Here is a 20,244-nt window from a genome sequence, read left to right on the forward strand (position 1 = left end):
TGCAAAATAGGATATGTAGTATCAGTAATCTTTAGTGAATGAATGCATAGGCTCCTACTATTAACTCAGTTCTTTAGTCACTGTTAAGTTTTTTATTTCAAAGGATTGGCATATATAGATAGGAAAGGAGAAAGGATGAGTTTTAAGGGTCATTTTTGGACTTGTGTATAAAAGCTGCCATATGTATTTAACACAGAAGTCCTATTTCTCACTTTCCCTTTTTTGCTTGGGGTGAAGGTTAAACTTTCCTCTACAAGAAACACTTTGCACTATTCCTAGGGAGAATGAGGCACTTAAGGGAAAGGAGAAAAACTGGCTCAGATGTCTGAAAATAATGCTATTATTTATGGTTAATAGCTATCATTCATGCTTAAATTCCACTTAATACCACAATTACAGAACTGAGATATGATTCAGTGTCTCACTTTGCAGTTTTTATTACAATATTGAACTATACACAAATACTGTTTTTATATTTTATTGCTCAAAAGATACTGTCATAACTTAAAAAGAGGTAAAAACCCTAAGCAGGAGTATCATTCCTACTTAATTCGTAAGTCTTAAATAATTTGAATTTGTCCTATCAGCAGAGGGGGATCACAGATTCTGAAAAGTAGCACTTTCTCATTCTTAACCAATCATTAGCAAGTTTGAAAATCAGCAAATGAAGAGATTAGAAGCTCAGTGTTATCATTTACTGGCTCTCTAACTTGCTTGTACCTTAATCACCTGGGGGTGCTTCTTAACACAAAATTGCTGAGCAGCATCCCCAGCATTTCTAATTCATCAGGTCAGGAGTGAGGCCTAAGAATGTGCACTTCTAGTAAGTTGATGCTGCTATTGTCTCTCAGCTCCACCCTCCACGCTCTTCCTTCCCTCCTCCAATACTGGAGCTGGGACCCATCCAACCAGCCTCTGCTTTGCCAGCTCACTCCCTCTGAGGCTCCAGGAACAGACTGCAAGGCTGGAGCAGGAAGAAGGGACCAGCCCTTTCTGTCTGCCTCCTCCCGGCTTCCCATACGCTTGTGGCTCTGGATTGCCTTAGAAACGCCGCTTCCTTCTGGCAATAGCAGTTCCTTTCCAGAGCATCGGCCAAATGCAGTTTGCAATTCTCCTAGAATTTCCAACATAAACTTCACTGTGTACCCCTTCCCCAGAGCCACCAGGCAGCTGAAGCCTCCTTTTCAGGGGTGTGGATTCTAGGCCCTTTGAGTTCAAAGATACCAGCAGCAGCTGAATAGCATTTCTTATTTTGCATTAGCTATGTGTAGCCCCAAATGAAGGGACATATAACTCACCAGAATGGCATAAAGATTACTTTAAACTGAAGACATCTGAGATATAGCAAGATGAAGAAAGAAGCCTTTTCTGAGTTGCCCTTATCTGGTTAAAGGCAGAACTTTCTGAAAAGAAGCTGCCATACACCCCTTGCTGCCAGCTTCCAGCCAGGAAGGAAACAAATGTTTAGCACTCAGATGGGCCACAGCGTAATCAAACATCAGAAGCTGCCATATGTATTTAACACAGAAGTCCTATTTCTCACTTTCCCTTTTCCTGATATACAAACCCCTACTCCTGGTTGTTCAGGGAGTACTCCCCAAACTTTCATGTTAATCTGCTGTCAGTTAATTCACAGGCTCCTCAAGCACCTAAGCTAGTAGAGGAAAAGTTCTTTGTAAGAGTACTTTAAGACTTAACTCTGGTTATGTTTCCCAGCCCATGAAATGAGGATGATAATAGGTTGCTATGATGTTTAAAGTAGCTACATAACATAGAGCACAAGTCATAATCTTTTCACAGGTGTAGGGTCAAGCCTCAATTCTGATGACTGCTGATTAATCAGGGTGGTAGCTGCTGAAAACTGGGGTAGTTGTGGCAATTTCTTTTTCTTTTTCTTTTTTTTTTTAAGATTTTATTTATTTATTTGACAGACAGAGATTACAAGTAGGCAGAGAGGCAGAGAGAGAGGGGGAAGCAGGCTCCCTGCTGAGCAGAGAGCCCGATGCGGGACTCGATCCCAGGACCCTGAGACCATGACCCGAACTGAAAGCAGAGGCCTTAACCCACTAAGCCACCCAGGCGCCCCGCAATTTCTTAAAACAATAAAAAAGTTTGCTATATCTACTGACTCTTTCATGAATGATTTCTCTGTAGCATGAGATGCTGTCAAATAGCATTTTGCCCACAGAACTTTTTCCAAATTGAAGTCAATTCTCTCAAACCCTGCTGCTGCTCTATCAACTCAATTTATGTAATATTCTAAATCCCCTATTGTCACTTCAACATTCCTCAAAGCATCTTCACCAAGGGTCCATTCCATCTCAAGATTCAAGATGGCTACATACACAACAGATTTTCAATGTAGATGAAAAATTCTGATATTGGAACGTTTTCAATTTGTCCAGGTCTATCAGAGGATTCAGTAGCTATGGCAGCTGTAGCCTTAAAAAATGTATTTCTTAAATAATAAGACTTGGAAGCTGAAATGAATCCTCGATCCATGGGCTACACAATGGATCTTGTAGTAGCGGGCATAAAAACAACATGCATCTCATTGTACATTTCCATCAGAGCTCTTGCATGTACAGGTGCACTGTCAATAAGCAGTCATATTTCAAAACGAATCTTTTTTTCTGAGCAGCAATTCTCAGCAGTGGACTTGAAATTTTTGGTAAAACTATGTTGTAAACATTTTACATTTAGACTTTGTTGCTCCATTTATAGACCACAGGTAGAGTAGATTTAGCATAATTCTTAAATGCTTTGGGGAGTTCCACCAAGATGGCAGAGAAGTGGGGGACTTCTTTACAACCGGTCCCTGAATTTAGCCAGAAATCTACCAAGCCACCCTGAACCCACCCATGAAGTCAGCCTGAGATGTAAGATTATATGTCTGGATCTCCACGGGGGGCAGAGGATCATCAGTCAAAAGGTACACAAGATGTAGCTGGGATGTGCAGACAGATATCAGAGGATAAACAGAAGAGGGAGGGAGCCACCAGAAGCAAGCCACTGGAAAGTAATACACCAGTACAAATGTGTCCTGCACTTGGGGACCCACAATAGCTTGGAGACCAGAGGCTGCAAGACCGGAAGGGACTGATAATGGGGCTCAAACAGAACAAAGGGGCTTAAGGGGCAAATGCTGGGGACTGGGTGGTTGCAGGTACAGACCTAAGCCCATGGTACAGGGACCGGCTGCAGCCGTCACCACCAATCAGGGAGGGACTTGAGTCAGTGGTCCCTGGGGCTGGTGGCTGGGTGCTGCTGCAGCCAAGAGGATCCAGCTTGGACTGGAGCCCATGGTCCTGGGAACAGCAGCCACCTTGCCCACACCAGGATCACCCTCAGTTTTGGTGGCACGGGGTACAGAGACAAGTGGGGGCCTCGGTCAACAACTGAGAGGTTTGCTGGGGTGTGCACTGCCTGTGGGAGCTTAAAATCCATGAAAACACATTTATAGAAATAATGCCATGAAACATTCCAATGTCACAGTTATAGGGATCCCTGAGGGGGTGGAGAGAGAGAGAGGACTAGAAGATATAGCTGACCAAATCATAGCTGAAAACTTCCCTAATCTGGACTATGAAATAAGCATTTGTGTCCTAGAGGGAGAGAGACTCCTTCCCAAGATCAAGGAGACCAGATCAACCCCCAGGAATGTAATAGTAAAACTCGCAAATCTTAGGACCAAGGAAACCATTTTAAGGGCAGTTAGGGGGAAGAGATTCCTTGGGCACAGAGGGAAAAACATCAGAATAATGTCAGACCTGACCACAGAGATCTGGTAAGCCAGAAAGGGCTGTCAAGACATATTCAGAGTACTAAATGAAAAGACTATGCAGCCAAGATTTCTTTATCTGGCAAGGAGCTTCTAGGACTGGCAGAAACAGAAAGAATGTCACCAGTAAGCCAGTCTTGCAAGAAATATTAAGGGGGGGTTTACAAAAGGATAAAGACCCAAGAGTGATATAGAACAGAAATATACAGAGACAATCTATAGAAATAAGGACTTCAGAAACAATAACAATAAAATCTTATCTTTCAATAATCACTCTAAATATGAATGGTCTAAATGCTCCCATAAAATGGAATGGCTGATGACTGGATAAAAAGATAGGATCCATCCATATGCTATCTTCAAGAGACTTATTTTGAACCTAAAGATACATCTAGACTGAAAGTGAAGGGATGAAGAACTATCTTTCATGCCAACGGACCTCAAAAGAAAGCTAGGATAGCAATTTTCATATCAGACAAACTCAATTTTAGGCTAAAGACTGTAGTTAGAGATACAGAAGGACACTATATCATTCTTTTTTTTTTTTTTTAAAGATTTTATTTATTTATTTGACAGAGAGATTACAAGTAGGCAGAGAGGCAGGCAGAGAGAGAGAGGAGGAAGCAGGCTCCCTGCTGAGCAGAGAGCCCGATGCGGGACTCGATTCCAGGACCCTGAGATCATGACCTGAGCCGAAGGCAGCGGCTTAACCCACTGAGCCACCCAGGCGCCCTGACACTATATCATTCTTAAAGGGTCTATCCAACAAGAAGATCTAACAATTGTAAATATCTATGCCTCCAACATGGGAGATGCGAACTACATAAGCCAACTGTTAACCAAAATAAAAAGACATATTGATAATAATACATTAATTTTAGGAGACCTCAACACTCCACTCTCCGTAATAGATCATCTAAGCAGAAAATCAACAAAAAAACATAAGCTTTGAATGATACACTGGACCAATGGACCTCACAGATATATACAAAACATTCCACCCTAAAACAACAGAATACTCATTCTTCTCGAGGGCACATGGAACTTTCTCTAGAATGACCACATATTGGGTCACAATTCAGGTCTCAACTGATACCAAAAGACTGAGATCATTCCCTGCATATTCTCAGACCACAATGCTTTGAAACTGGAACTCAATCACAAGAAAAAGTTTGGAAGAAACTCAAACACTTAGAAGCTAAAGACCATTCTGCTCAAGAATTTTTGGATCAATCCGGAAATCAAAGAACTTAAACAATTCATGGAAACCAATGAGAATGAAGACACATTGATCCAAAACCTATGGGATATGGCAAAGGCAGTCCTAAGATGGAAATAACCTAGCCATCCAAGCCTCACTCAAAAAAAAAAAAAAAAAAAAAAAGAAAAATCCCAAACAGACAAAATATCTTTACACCTTACGAAACTGGAGAATCAACAACAAAGTAAACCTAACTCATGGATGAGATGGGAAATAATTAAGATTAGAGCAGAGATTGGGGTGCCTGGGTGGCTCAGTGGGTTAAAGCCTCTGCCTTCCAATATCCTGGGATCAAGACCCACATCGGGCTCTCTGCTCAGCAGGGAGCCTGCTTCCTCCTTTCTCTCTCTGCCTGCCTCTCTGCCTACTTGTGATCTCTGTCAAATGAATAAATAATCTTAAAAAAAAATTAGAGCAGAGATCAATGAATTAGAAACCAGAGATACAGTAGAACATATCAATGAAACTAGAAACTGGTTCTCTGAAAGAATTAATAAGATAGATAAACCTCTGGCCAGACAAATCCAAAAGAAAAGAGAAAGGACCCATATTAATAAAATTATGAATGAAAGGGGAGAGATCATGGCTAACACCAAGGAAATAGAAACAATTATCAGAAATTATTATCAACAGCTATATGACAACACATTAAGCAACCTGAAAGAAATGGATGCACTCCTGGAAACCTATATATGACCAAGACTGAAACAGGAAGAAACTGACAACCTGAATAGACCCATAACCAGTAACGAGATTGAAGCAGTGATCAAAAACCTCCCAAAAAAACAACAGTCCAGGGCCTGACGGATTCCCTGGGGAATTCCACCAAACATTCGAAGAAGAAATAATAGCTATTCTCCTGAAGCTGTTTAAAAAAATGGAAATGAAGAAATACTTCCAGACTCCTTCTATGAAGCCAGAATTACTTTGATCCCCAAACCAGGCAAAGACCCAAAAAGGAGAATTTCAGATCAATATCCCTGATGAATATGGATGCCAAAATTCTCAACAACAAGTTCTAGCTAATAGAATCCAATAGTACCTTGAAAGGATTATCCACCATGACCAGGTGGGATTTATCCCTGAGATGCAAAGGTGGTTCAACATTCATAAATCAATCAATGTGATAGAACACATAAATAAGAGAAGAGACAAGAACCACATGGTTCTCTCAATTGACACAGAAAAAACAATTAACAAAATACAGAATCCTTTCCTGATTAAAACTCTTCATAGTATATGGATAGAGGGAACATTCCTTAACTTAATAAAATCCATCTATGAAAAACCCCATCTATGAAAAAACAATATGAAAAAATATTATTCCCAATGGGGAAAAGCTGATAGTCTTCCCATTGTGATCAGGAACACAAGGATGCCCACTCTTGCCACTATTGTTCAAAATAGTACTAGAAGTCCTAGCAACAGCAATCACAACAAAAAGAAATAAAAGATATTCAACTTGGCAAAGAAGTCAAACTCTCTCTCTTCACAGATGACATGATACTTTATGTGGAAAACCCAAAATACTCCATCCCCAAATTATAAGAACTCATACAACAATTCAATAATGTGGCAGGATACAAAACCAATGCACAGAAATCCATTGCTTTCTTATACACTAACAATGAAACTGTAGAAAGAGAAATTAGAGAATCAATTCCATTTACAATAGCACAAAAACACATAAGACACCTTGGAATAAACCTAACCAAAGAAGTAAAGGATCTATACTCTAGGAACTACAGAACACTCATGAAAAAAATTGAATAAGGCAATTATCTTATTATCTTTCCATCTTAAAAAGATGGAAAACCATTCCATGCTCATGGATCAAGAGAATAAACATTATCAAAATGTCTATGCTGCCCAGAGCAATCTATACTTCCAACACCATCCAGATCAAAATACCAACTGTATTTTTCAAAGTGCTGGAACAAATCCTAAAATTTGTATGGAACCATAAAAAAACCTGAATCGCCATGGAAATGTTGAAAAAGAAAAACTAAGGTGGGGGTATCATGTTGCCTGATTTCAAGCTATGTTGCAAAGCTGCGATCATCAAGACAGTATGGTACTGGCACAAAAACAGACACATAGATCAGTGGAACAGAATACAGAGCCCAGATATGGACTCTCAACTCTCTGGTCAATTAATCTTCGACAAAGCAGGAAAAAATATCCAATGAAAAAAAGACAGTCTCTTCAATAAATGGTACTGGGAAAATTGGACAGTTATATACAGAAGAATGAAACTCGACCATTCTTTTACATCATACACAAAAATAAACTCAAAATGGATGAAAGACCTCAATGTGAGAAAGGAATCCATCAAAATCCTAGAGGAGAACATAGGCAGTAACCTCTTTGACACTGGCCACAGCAACTTCTTTCAGGACATGTTTCTAAAGGCAAGGGAAATAAATGAAAGAGAAAATGGGCTTTTGGGACTTCATCAAGAGAAAATGCTTCTGCATAGCAAAGGAAACAGTCAACAAAACAAAGAAGCAACCCACAGAATGGAAGAAGATATTTGCAAATGACACTATAGACAAAGGACTGATAGCCAAGATCTATAAAGAACTTCTCAAACTCAACATCCAAAAACCAAATAATCAAGTTAAAAAATGGGCAGAGACATGAACAGACAGTTCTCCAAAGAAGACATACAAAAGATGGAATGGCAAAAATTGACAAGGCAAGAAACAACAAATGTTGGAGAAGTTGTGGAGAAAGTGGAACCCTCTTACAGTGTTGGTGGGAATGCAAGTTGGTGCAGCCACTTTGAAAACATTGTGGAGATTCCTCAAAAAATTAAAAATAGAGCTATGCTATTAAAAATAGAACTACCACAAAGATACAGATGTAGCGAAAAGGGCCATATGTACCCCAATGTTCATAGCAGCAATGTCCATGACAGCTGAACTGTGGAAAGAGCCGAGATGCCCTTCAACAGATGAATGGATAAAAGAGATGTGGTCCATATACACAATGGAATATTACTCAGCCATCGGAAAGGATGAATACCCAACTTTTGCATCAACATGGGTGGGACTGGAGACGATTACGCTAGTGAAATAGGTCAAGTAGAGAAAGTCTATTATCATATGGTTTTACGTATTTGTGGAACATAAGGGATAGCATGGAGGACATTAGAAGAAGGAAGGGAAAAATGAAGAGGGGGAGAAATCGGAGTGGGAGATGAACCATGAGAGGCTATGGACACTGGAAAATAAACTGAGGGTTTTAGAAGGGAGGGGTGGGAGGAAGGGTGAGCCTGGTGATAGGTACTAAGGAGGGCATGGATTACATTGAGTACGGGTGTTATACATAAACAATGAATAATGGAACACTACATCAAAAACTAAGGATGTACTGTATGGTTACTAACAGAATAAAAATAGATAAATAAATAAATAAAAATAAAAACATGCCAAAGGCCTTGGGATTTTTATAACAGTAAATGGATACTGGTTTCAACTTAGAGTCACTAGCTGCATTAGCCCCTAACAAGAATGTAGGTCTGGTATTTGAAGCTTGAAGCCAGGCATTGACTTATCCTCTCTGGTTAGTAAAGTTCTAGAAGGCATCTTCTCCCAATAGAAGGCTGTTTCATCTACATTGAAAGCCTGTTTCTTAGGATAGCCACCTTCATTAATGATCTGAGCTAGTCTTCTGGATAACTTGCTGTAGCTTCTGTATCAGTACTTGCTGCCTCATCTTGGACTTTTATGTCATGGAGATGGCTTCTTTCCTTAAACCTATGAAACAACCTCTGCTAGCTTCAAACTTTTCTGAGGCTTCCTCACCTCTGTCAGCCCCCAGAGAACTGAAGAGAGTGAGGACCTTGCTCTGGATTAGGGTTTGTCTTAAGGGAATGTTGTGAATGCTTTGATCTTCTATTCAGACCACTGAAACTTTCTCCATATCAGCAATAAGGCTGTTTCACTTTCTTACCATTTGTGTGTTCACTGGGGTAGCACTTTTCACTTCCTTCAAGGACTACTCCTTTAGCATTTGCAACTTGGTTAACTGTTTTGTGTCAGAGGTCTAACTTTCACCCTGTCTTGGGTTTCAACATGGATTACTAAGCTTAATCATTTCTAACTTTTTATTTAAAGTGAGAGATGTGTGACATTTCATTTCACTTGAACACTTGGAGGCCACTGCAGGGTTATTAGCCTAATTTCAAATTGTTGTGAATTGTAGAATAGGAAGGCCTGAGGGAATAAAGAGGGAAAGAGAGAGATATAGAGAAGTGGGGGGTGCAGAGGAATGGCTAGTAGGTGGAGCTGTCAGGACACACACAACATTTATCGATTAGGTCTGTGGTCTTATATGGGCACACTTTGTGGTGGCCCAGAACAATTACAATAATAACATCAAAGATCAAAAATCACAGATCACCATAACAAATACAGCAATAATGAAAAAGTATGAAATATTGTGAGAACTGCCAAAATATAACAAGAGACATGAAGTGAGCAAATGCTGTTGGACAAATGGCACCGACAGATCTTGATGGTTGCCATAAACCTTCAATTTGTAAAAAAACACAATATCTTGGGAGAAAATAAAGCAGTACACTATAAAAGGAGGTATGCCTGTACATAGTTTTGACTAATTGTCCTATTTTAAAAGTATAACTCAACTCAATTCTTTCCTTTTGAACTACTGTAATACATATCACTCTAGAAACTGATTTCTACAAACTGAACCTGTTAAATCATTTTTCTCGGTAGGTTTTGCAAGGAAAAAAACAACTTACCTCCAAAAACATCATGTTGTATAGGTTTGGGGTAAGACAGTTCAGCTATAGCTGCCAGGGAAGCAGCTATATTGCAACCAATTTTTAAATAATTAGACCTAGGTTTGTTTATGAATTTCTGTATTTTAAAAAAACAAGTAACTACACAGATTCTATTTGATAGCTCAGCCAACTCTGAAAAACTGCTTAGAGTGGAGTAATCTTATTAGTCTGGCTTTTAAATAAGAACAAGAGATCAAAATTGTTGAAGAGGAAGGGAAGAAATTACTTTATCAGGGAAACAAGGTCAGAATGGCTAAGCTGCCATTGAATATCCCTTGGCTGGTCAAGTTGGCAGATGCTGATCATAATTCGGCTTTCAAATGTCAAACACAAACATACAAAGTAAAAAAAGTAGAATAAAGGATCAGAGTCTAGGTCTCCACATATAGAGCCAATTTCTTCTCTAAATGATATATCTTGTACCAAAATGGAGTATGTTTACATAATTAATAATTTAACTTCGGTCCAAAAGGTAACCTACGTACAGAGAATAAGAGAACTCATGTTCCCCCACATTCTATAAAATGTTAACTTTCATTACTACACGTAGAATTTGGGGCACAACTGAAGTTTAACATATTCTAAAACAATTAAGCTCAAGCTTTTCTAAAAAGGACACATACATATTCACAATCCATGAACTGCACCAGACAAAAAGCTCTCTGGGTGTTTATCTTGCATTCCTTTTTTTTTTTTTTAAGAGAGAGAGAGAGCGTGCATGCATGCACACACTTGTGTGCGTGACTTGGGGGGAAGGTCAGTGGGGGAGACAGAGAGAATCTTAAGCAGGCTCCATGCCCATTGTGGAGCCCAAAGCCGGGCTCAATCCCATGACCTAAAATCTAATCCCATGATCAAAGATCAAAAGTTAGACGCCTAACTGAGCCACCCAGGTGCCCCTATCTTCCATTCCTAAAGTGGTATCAGAGAAGTCTTCACTTCCAAATAGTTTACTTCAAAGAATGGTTAACTGATTCAGATCTAGACATGTGAAGAATATAGATTATAATGATTCAACTATTATCATGTCTCAACTCCTCCAACCTCTTTGGCCTATGACAGACAACAGGTGTGGTTGCTCTTCTTCTTTTTCAACTACTTCATCCCTGTCAACTATTTATACCGATGATGCCTGAAATTATTTTCCTTTTATCCTTTATGTTTTTAGAACATTGTGTTCAGTTCTCTCTTTCATATGTTTGGTATGTACTTATTTTTCCTGGAGTGGCACCGTGCTATATGGCATGACTCCACAGAGCACAATTTTATAGAATAGATAGAACTGTAGCTATGGAAGCCATGGAAAGTCCCCCCACAAAACCTCTTAAAGAGACCAGTGGGGGGGCGCCTGGGTGGCTCAGTGGGTTAAGCCGCTGCCTTCGGCTCAGGTCATGATCTCAGGGTCTTGGGATCGAGTCCCGCATCGGGCTCTCTGCTCAGCAGGGAGCCTGCTTCCCTCTCTCTCTCTCTCTGCCTGCCTCTCAGTCTACTTGTGATTTCTCTCTGTCAAATAAATAAATAAAATCTTAAAAAAAAAAAAAGAGACCAGTGGGGCTAGGCCATGCAATTTTAGACTCAGAATATCAATATCTTCCTTGTATCCACTCCTGTGAATGAAAGACACTGCTTAGAGCTTTAAAATACTGTGGGTCATGATGGTGGAAATTGTAAAAGAAATTCATTATTTAACATGTTTCAACTCACACACCTTTTTCGTACACAAAAACTCATCAGGAGGAATGAGAAGAAATGTCTGGGTACTCCCACTTAAACATCTCTTTCAACTTCACCTCATATTCTCTGTAATGAATTCATCATTTCCCCTCTACCAATATCCCTGTATCTGTAGAGATAGCATTACTCCAGTCCCACCCTCAACTCAAAAATACCAAATGATTTAAAACTCTTCTTTTTCTTAACTGACAAATTAGCTGTCATCAAATCTAACATTTAAGAGTGGACCAGATTTTTGCCATCATTTCATAAGGGTAAGAGATGGAGATGAGGGAGTGAAATTACCTTATTTCTTTTCTCATTGTATAACAACAGAAAGACTGTTGGGGTACCTGAGTGGCTCAGTCATTAAGCATCTGCCTTCAGCTCAGGTCATGATCCCAGGATCCTGCATCATGGGAAGCATGTCCTGCATTGGGCTCCCCTGCTCAGTGGGAAGACTGCCTCTCCCTTTCTCACTCCCACTGCTTGTGTTCCCTCTCTTGTTGTTTCTCTCTCTGTCAAATAAATAAAATATTTTAAAAAGAAAGACTTATAGACTGTTTTTAAAGGCTTTAAAGGCTTAAAGATTGTTAAAGATTGAGAAGGTGAAAAGAAAGCCAGAGTAGCAATATTCATATTGGGCAATTAGACTTTAAGGCAGACATTTTAACAAGAACAATATATAATAATAAAGGGGACAATCCAACAAGAAGATATAACAACTGTAAATATTTGTTCACCCAACATGGGACACCCAAGTACATAAAACAGTTAATAACAAATATAAGGGAACTAATGGATAATAATACAATAATGGTATGGAACTTTAACACCCCACTTACATGAATGGACAGATCATCTAAGCAGAAAATAAAAAAGAAACCATGGTTTTGAATGATACCTTCGACAAGATGGATTTAACAGGTATATTCAGAACATGCCAACCTGGGGAGGAGTCAAGATGGCGGAGAAGTAGCAGGCTGAGACTACTTCAGCTAGCAGGAGATCAGCTAGATAGCTTAGCTAAAGATTGCAAACACCTGCAAATCCATCGGCAGATCTAAGAGAAGAAGAAGAGCAATTCTAGAAACAGAAAAACAACCACTTTCTGAAAGGTAGGACTGGCAAAGAAGTGAATGCAAAGCGACGGGAAGATAGACCCCGGGGGGAGGGGCCGGCTCCCGGCAAGTGGTGGAGCAATGGAGCACAAAATCGGGACTTTTAAAAGTCTGTTCTGCTGAGGGACATAGCTCCAGAGGCTAAACCGGGGCAAAGCACACGCAGGGTCAGTGTGGCCTCAGGTCCTGCAGGGTCACAGAAGGATCGGGGGTGTCTGAGTGTCGCAGAGCTTGCGGGTATTGGAACGGGAAAGCCGGCTACAGAGACAGAGCCGACAGTGAGCTCACAGCTTGGGGTTGCCTTGAACCAGTCCCAGGCTCGTTGAGCTCGGGGCGCCGCCGGAGGTCAGGCAGACGGGAGTTACTGGGCGCTGTTCTCTGAGAGCGCACTGAGGAGTGGGGCCCTGGGCTCTCGGCTCCTCCGGGCGGGAGACCAGGAGGCCGCCATTTGTATTCCAGTCCTCCAGAACTCTACGGAAAGCGCTCAGGGAACAAAAGCTCCTGAAAGCAAGCAGATTACTCAGCCAGGTCCCTGGTAAGGGCAGTGCAATTCTGCCTGGGGCAAAGACACTTGAGATCATTACAACAGGTACCGCCCCCCAGAAGATCAACAAGAAATCCAGCTAAGACCAAGTTCACCTACCAAGGAGTGCAGTTTCCTAGGAGAGCAGCAGAACTCCAGAGGAGGAGAAAGCAAAGCACGGAACTCATGGCTTTCTCCCTGGGATTTTTTAGTCTTGCAGTTAATTTAATTTTTTTCTTTTTCATTTTTTTTTCTCTTCTTCTGCTAAAATTTTTTTTAACTTTTACCCTTTTCTTTTTTAACGTTTTTAAACTAGTTATCTAACATATATATTTTTTCTTTTATACTTTTCTTTATTCGTTTTCTTTTTTTAATTCTTTTTTTTTTCTTTCTTTTTGAACCTCTTTTTATCCCCTTCTCCTCCCTCACGATTTGGGATCTGGTTAAAGCATATTTTCCTGGGGTTGTTGCCACCCTTTTAGTATTTTACTTGCTCCTTCATATACTCTTATCTGGACAAAATGACAAGGCGGAAAAATTCACCACAAAAAAAAGAACAAGAGGCAGTACCGAAGGCTAGGGACCTAATCAATACAGACATTGGTAATATGTCAGATTTAGAGTTCAGAATGACAATTCTCTAGGTTCTAGCCGGGCTCGAAAAAGGCATGGAAGATATTAGAGAAACCCTCTCGGGAGATATAAAAGCCCTTTCTGGAGAAATAAAAGAACTAAATTCTAACCAAGTTGAAATCAAAAAAGCTATTAATGAGGTGCAATCAAAAAATGGAGGCTCTCACTGCTAGGATAAATGAGGCAGAAGAAAGAATTAGCGATATAGAAGACCAAATGACAGAGAATAAAGAAGCTGAGCAAAACAGGGACAAACAGCTACTGGACCACGAGGGGAGAATTTGAGAGATAAGTGACACCATAAGACGAAACAACATTAGAATAATTGGAATTCCAGAAGAAGAAGAAAGAGAGGGGAGTAGAAGGTATACTGGAGAGAATTATTGGGGAGAATTTCCCCAATATGGCAAAGGGAACGAGCATCAAAATTCAGGAGGTTCAGAGAACAGCCCTCAAAATCAATAAGAATAGGCCCACACCCCGTCACCTAATAGTAAAATTTACAAGTCTCAGTGACAAAGAGAAAATCCTGAAAGCAGCCCGGGAAAAGAAGTCTGTAACATACAATGGTAAAAATATTAGATTGGCAGCTGACTTATCCACAGAGACCTGGCAGGCCAGAAAGAGCTGGCATGTTATTTTCAGAGCACTAAACGAGAAAAACATGCAGCCAAGAATACTATATCCAGCTAGGCTCTCATTGAAAATAGAAGGAGAGATAAAAACCTTCCAGAACAAACAAAAACTGAAAGAATTTGCAAACACCAAACCAGCTCTACAGGAAATACTGAAAGGGGTCCTCTAAGCAAAGAGAGAGCCTACAAGTGGTAGATCAGAAAGGAACAGAGACCATATACAGTAACAGTCACCTTACAGGCCATACAATGGCACTAAATTCATATCTCTCAATAGTTATCCTGAATGTTAATGCGCTAAATACCCCAATCAAAAGACACAGGGTATCAGAATGGATAAAAAAAAACAAAACCCATCTATGTGTTGCCTCCAATATACTCATTTTAAGCCCGAAGACACCTCCAGATTTAAAGTGAGGGGGTGGTAAAGAATTTACCATGCTAATGGACATTAGAAGAAAGCTGGGGTGGCAATCCTTATATCAGATCAATTAGATTTTAAGCCAAAGACTATAATAAGAGATGAGGAAGGACACTATATCATACTCAGAGGGTCTGTCCAACAAGAAGATCGAACAATTTTAAATATCTATGCCCCCAACACGGGAGCAGCCAACTATATAAACCAATTAATAACAAAATCAAAGAAACACATCAACAATAATACAATAATAGTAGGGGACTTTAACACTCCCCTCACTGAAATGGACGGATCATCCAAGCAAATGATCAACAAGGAAATAAAGGCCTTAAAAGACACACTGGACCAGATGGACATCACAGATATATTCAGAACATTTCATCCCAAAGCAACAGAATACACATTCTTCTCTAGTGCACATGAAACATTCTCCAGAATAGATCACATCCTCGGTCCTAAATCAGGACTCAACCAGTATCAAAAGATTGGGATCATTCCCTGCATATTTTCAGACCACAATGCTCTGAAGCTAGAACTCAACCACAAGAGGAAGTTTGGAAAGAACCCAAATACATGGAGACTAAACAGCATCCTTCTAAAGAATGAATGGGTCAACCGGGAAATTAAAGAAGAATTGAAAAAAATCATGGAAACAAATGATAATGAAAATACAACGGTTCAAAATCTGTGGGACACAACAAAGGCAGTCCTGAGAGGAAAATATATAGTGGTACAAGCCTTTCTCAAGAAACAAGAAAGGTCTCAGGTACACAACCTAACCCTACACCTAAAGGAGCTGGAGAAAGAACAAGAAAGAAACCCTAAGCCCAGAAGGAGAAGAGAAATAATAAAGATCAGAGCAGAAATCAATGAAATAGAAACCAAAAAAACAATAGAACAAATCAACGAAACTAGGAGCTGGTTCTTTGAAAGAATTAATAAAATTGATAAACCCCTGGCCAGACTTATCAAAAAGAAAAGAGAAAGGACCCAAATAAATAAAATCGTGAATGAAAGAGGAGAGATCACAACTAACACCAAAGAAATACAAACTATTATAAGAACATACTATGAGCAACTCTACGCCAACAAATTTGATAATCTGGAAGAAATGGATGCATTCCTAGAAACATATAAACTACCACAACTGAACCAGGAAGAAATAGAAAGCCTGAACAGACCCATTACCAGTAAGGAGATTGAAAGAGTCATTAAAAATCTCCAAACAAACAAAAGCCCAGGGCCAGATGGCTTCCCGGGGGAATTCTACCCAACATTTAAGGAAGAACTAATTCCTATTCTCCTGAAACTTCCAAAAAATAGAAATGGAAGGAAAGCTTCCCAACTCATTTTATGAGGCCAGCATCACCTTGATCTCAAAACCAGACAAGGATCCCATCAAAAAAGAGAGCTATAGACCAATATCCTTGATGAACACAGATGCGAAAATTCTCACCAAAATACTAGCCAATAGGATTCAACAGTACATTAAAAGGATTATTCACCACCACCAAGTGGGATTTATTCCACGGCTGCAAGGTTGGTTCAACATCCGCAAATCAGTCAATGTGATACAACACATCAATAAAAGAAAGAACAAGAACCATATGATACTCTCAATAGATGCCAAAAAAGCATTTGACAAAGTACAGCATCCCTTCCTGATCAAAACTCTTCAAAGTGTAGGGATAGGGGACACATACCTCAATATCATCAAAGCCATCTATGAAAAACCCACCGCAAATATCATTCTCAATGGAGAAAAACTGAGAGCTTTTCCGCTAAGGTCAGGAACACGGCAGGGATGTCCATTATCACTACTGCTATTCAACATAGTACTAGAAGTCCTAGCCTTAGCAATCAGACAACGAAAGGAAATTAAAGGCATCCAAATCGGCAAAGAAGAAGTCAAATTATCACTCTTCGCAGATGATATGATACTATATGTGGAAAACCCAAAAGACTCCACTCCAAAACTGCTAGAACTTGTACAGGAATTCAGTAAAGTGTCAGGTATAAAATCATTGCACAGAAATAAGTTGCATTTCTCTACACCAACAAGAAGACAGAAGAAAGAGAAATTAAGGAGTCAATCCCATTTACAATTGCACCCAAAACCATAAGATACCTAGGAATAAACCTAACCAAAGAGGCTAAGAATCTATACTCAGAAAACTATAAAGTACTCATGAAAGAAATTGAGGAAGACACAAAGAAATGGAAAAATGTTCCATGCTCCTGGATTGGAAGAATAAATATTGTGAAAATGTCTATGCTACCTAAAGCAATCTACACATTTAATGCAATTCCTATCGAAGTACCATCTATCTTTTTCAAAGAAATGGAACAAATAATTCTAAAATTTATATGGAACCATAAAAGACCTCGAATAGCCAAAGGGATATTGAAAAAGAAAGCCAAAGTTGGTGGCATCACAATTCTGGACTTCAAGCTCTATTACAAAGCTGTCATTATATAGACAGCATGGTACTGGCACAAAAACAGACACATAGATCAATGGAACAGAATAGAAAGCCCAGAAATAGACCCTCAACTCTATGGTCAACTAATCATCGATAAAGCAGGAAAGAATGTCCAATGGAAAAAGGACAGCCTCTTCAATAAATGGTGTTGGGAAAATTGGACAGCCACATGCAGAAAAATGAAATTGGATCATTTCCTTACACCACACATGAAAATAGACTCAAAATGGATGAAGGACCTCAATGTGCGAAAGGAATCCATCAAAATCCTTGAGGAGAACACAGGCAGCAACCTCTTCGACCTCAGCCGCAGCAACATCTTGCTAGGAACATCGCCAAAGGCAAGGGAAGCAAGGGCAAAAATGAACTATTGGGATTTCATCAAGATCAAAAGCTTTTGCACAGCAAAGGAAACAGTTAACAAAACTAAAAGACAACTGACAGAATGGGAGAAGATATTTGCAAACAACATATCAGATAAAGGACTAGTGTCCAAAATCTATAACGTACTTAGCAAACTCAACACCCAAAGAACAAACAATCCAATCAAGAAATGGGCAGAGGGTATGAACAGACATTTCTGCAAAGAAGACATCCAGATGGCCAACAGACACATGCAAAAGTGCTCCATATCACTCGGCATCAGGAAAATACGAATCAAAACCACAATGAGATATCACCTCATACCAGTCAGAATGGCTAAAATCAACAAGTCAGGAAATGACAGATGCTGGCGAGGATGCGGAGAAAGGGGAACCCTCCTACACTGTTGGTGGGAATGCAAGCTGGTGCAACCACTCTGGAAAACAGCATGGAGGTTCCTCAAAATGTTCAAAATAGAACTGCCCTATGACCCAGCAATTGCACTACTGGGTATTTACCCTAAAGATACAAACGTAGTGATCCGAAGGGGCACGTGCACCCAAATGTTTATAGCAGCAATGTCCACAATAGCCAAACTATGGAAAGAACCTAGATGTCCATCAATAGATGAATGGATAAATAAGATGTGGTATATATACACAATGGAATACTATGCAGCCATCAAAAGAAATGAAATTTTGCCATTTGCGACAACATGGATGGAACTAGAGCGTATCATGCTTAGTGAAACAAGTCAAGCAGAGAAAGACAACTATCATATGATCTCCCTGATATGAGGAAGTGGTGATGCAACATGGGGGCTTGAGTGGGTAGGAGAAGAATAAATGAAACAAGATGGGATTGGGAGGGAGACAAACCATAAGTGACTCTTAATCTCACAAAAAAACTGAGGGTTGCTGAGGGGAGGGGGTTGGGAGAAGGGGGGGTGGGGTTATGGACATTGGGGAGGGTATGTGCTTTGGTGAGCGCTGTGAAATGTGTAAACCTGGCGATTCACAGACCTGTACCCTGGAGATAAAAATATATGTTTATAAAAAATAAAAAATTTGAAAGTGAAAAAAAAAAGAACATGCTATCCTAAAACAGAATACACATTCTTTTCAAGTGCACATGGAACATCCTACAGAATAGATCACATATTAGGCCACAAAATAAGCCACAACAAATTTAAAAAGATAGAAGTTATACCATGTATCTTTTCTGACCACAATGCTATGAGACTACAGGTCAACTGCAAGGAAAACTCTGGAAAGACCACATACACATGGAAATTAAATAGCATGCTATTAAACAATGAATGGGTCAACCAGGAAATAAAAGAAGAAACACAAAATTAAATGGAAAAATAATGAATACTGTTATGCTGAAAATAAATAAAAAATAAATTAAGGAAAAAAAGTAAATGGAAACAGATAAAATTGAAGACATAATGGCTCAAAACCTTTGGGATTCAGCAAACAAGGTTATAAGAGGGAATTTTATAGCAATATAGGCCTATCTCAAGAAGCAAAAAAAATCTCAAATAAACAACCTAACCTTACACATAATGAAGCTAGAAAAAGAACAATAAAAAACTGAGTTCACTGAATTAATGTTGAAGCCTCTTGCTCTCCTAAGCCAAAAGAAGATATTACTTTGTTTCTATTTTTAATTGTTACTTAGAAAAACAGAAATTGAATGACAAGCTCAAATGAATAAACCAGTGGCATATGGACCAAAAAAAGAAAGAAAGAAAGGAAGAAAGAAAGAAAGACCTAAAACCAGCAGAAGGAGGGCAACAATAAAGATTAGAGCAGAAATGATACAGAAACTTAAAACAAACAAACAAACAAAAAAACCAGAACAGATCAATGAAATCAGGAACCGGTCCTTTGAAAAAAAATCAATAAATTGATAAACTTCTAGCCAGATTTGTCAAGAAAAAAAAGGAAGGACCCAAATTTTATTTTAAATAAAATCACAAATGAGAGAGGAGATATAATAACCAACACCACAGAAATGAATATTATGAAAAACTAACGTCAACAAATTGGACAATCTAGGAGAAATGATTAAATTTCTAGAAACATATAACCTACCAAAACAGAAAACGGAAGAAACAGAAAATTTCAACACACCAATTACCAGCAAAGAAATGGAATCAGTAATCAAAAAACTCCCAACAAACAACAGTCCAGGTCCAGATGCCTTCACAGATGAATTCTACCAAACATTTAAAAAGTTAGTACCTATTCTTCTCAAACTGTTCCAAAAAATAAAAAAAGAAGGAAAAACTTCCAAATTCATTCCATGAGACCAACATCACCCTGATACCAAAACCAGGTAAAGCCCTAAAAAGGAGAACTACAGGCTAATAACTCTGATGGACATAGAAGCAAAAATACTCAACAAAATACTAGCGAACTGAATCTAAGAATACATGAAAAAAATAATTTATCATGATCAAATGGGATTTATTCTTGGGGTGCAAGGATGGTTC

At 39.3% G+C, this 20,244-nt stretch overlaps 1 protein-coding gene across 5 annotated transcripts in view; it reads right to left on the minus strand.

Annotated features, from left to right (window-relative positions):
• The window catches only part of NUDT6 (nudix hydrolase 6), a 49,616-nt gene that overhangs the window by 8,446 nt on the left and 20,926 nt on the right, over positions 1-20,244 (minus strand). The window contains exon 1 of one of the 5 annotated variants that reach the window (XM_032333344.1): positions 9,811-11,123. The exons of the other annotated variants lie outside the window; for them this stretch is intronic. Within the exon in view, the coding sequence (XP_032189235.1) occupies positions 9,811-9,825 (15 nt within the window). The 5' untranslated portion in view covers positions 9,826-11,123. Of the gene's footprint in view, positions 1-9,810; positions 11,124-20,244 lie in introns of those variants that run through there. 5 annotated transcript variants of the gene reach the window in all.

The sequence above is a fragment of the Mustela erminea genome, chromosome 2, assembly GCF_009829155.1.
Source record: "Mustela erminea isolate mMusErm1 chromosome 2, mMusErm1.Pri, whole genome shotgun sequence".
Lineage (NCBI taxonomy): Eukaryota > Metazoa > Chordata > Mammalia > Carnivora > Mustelidae > Mustela > Mustela erminea.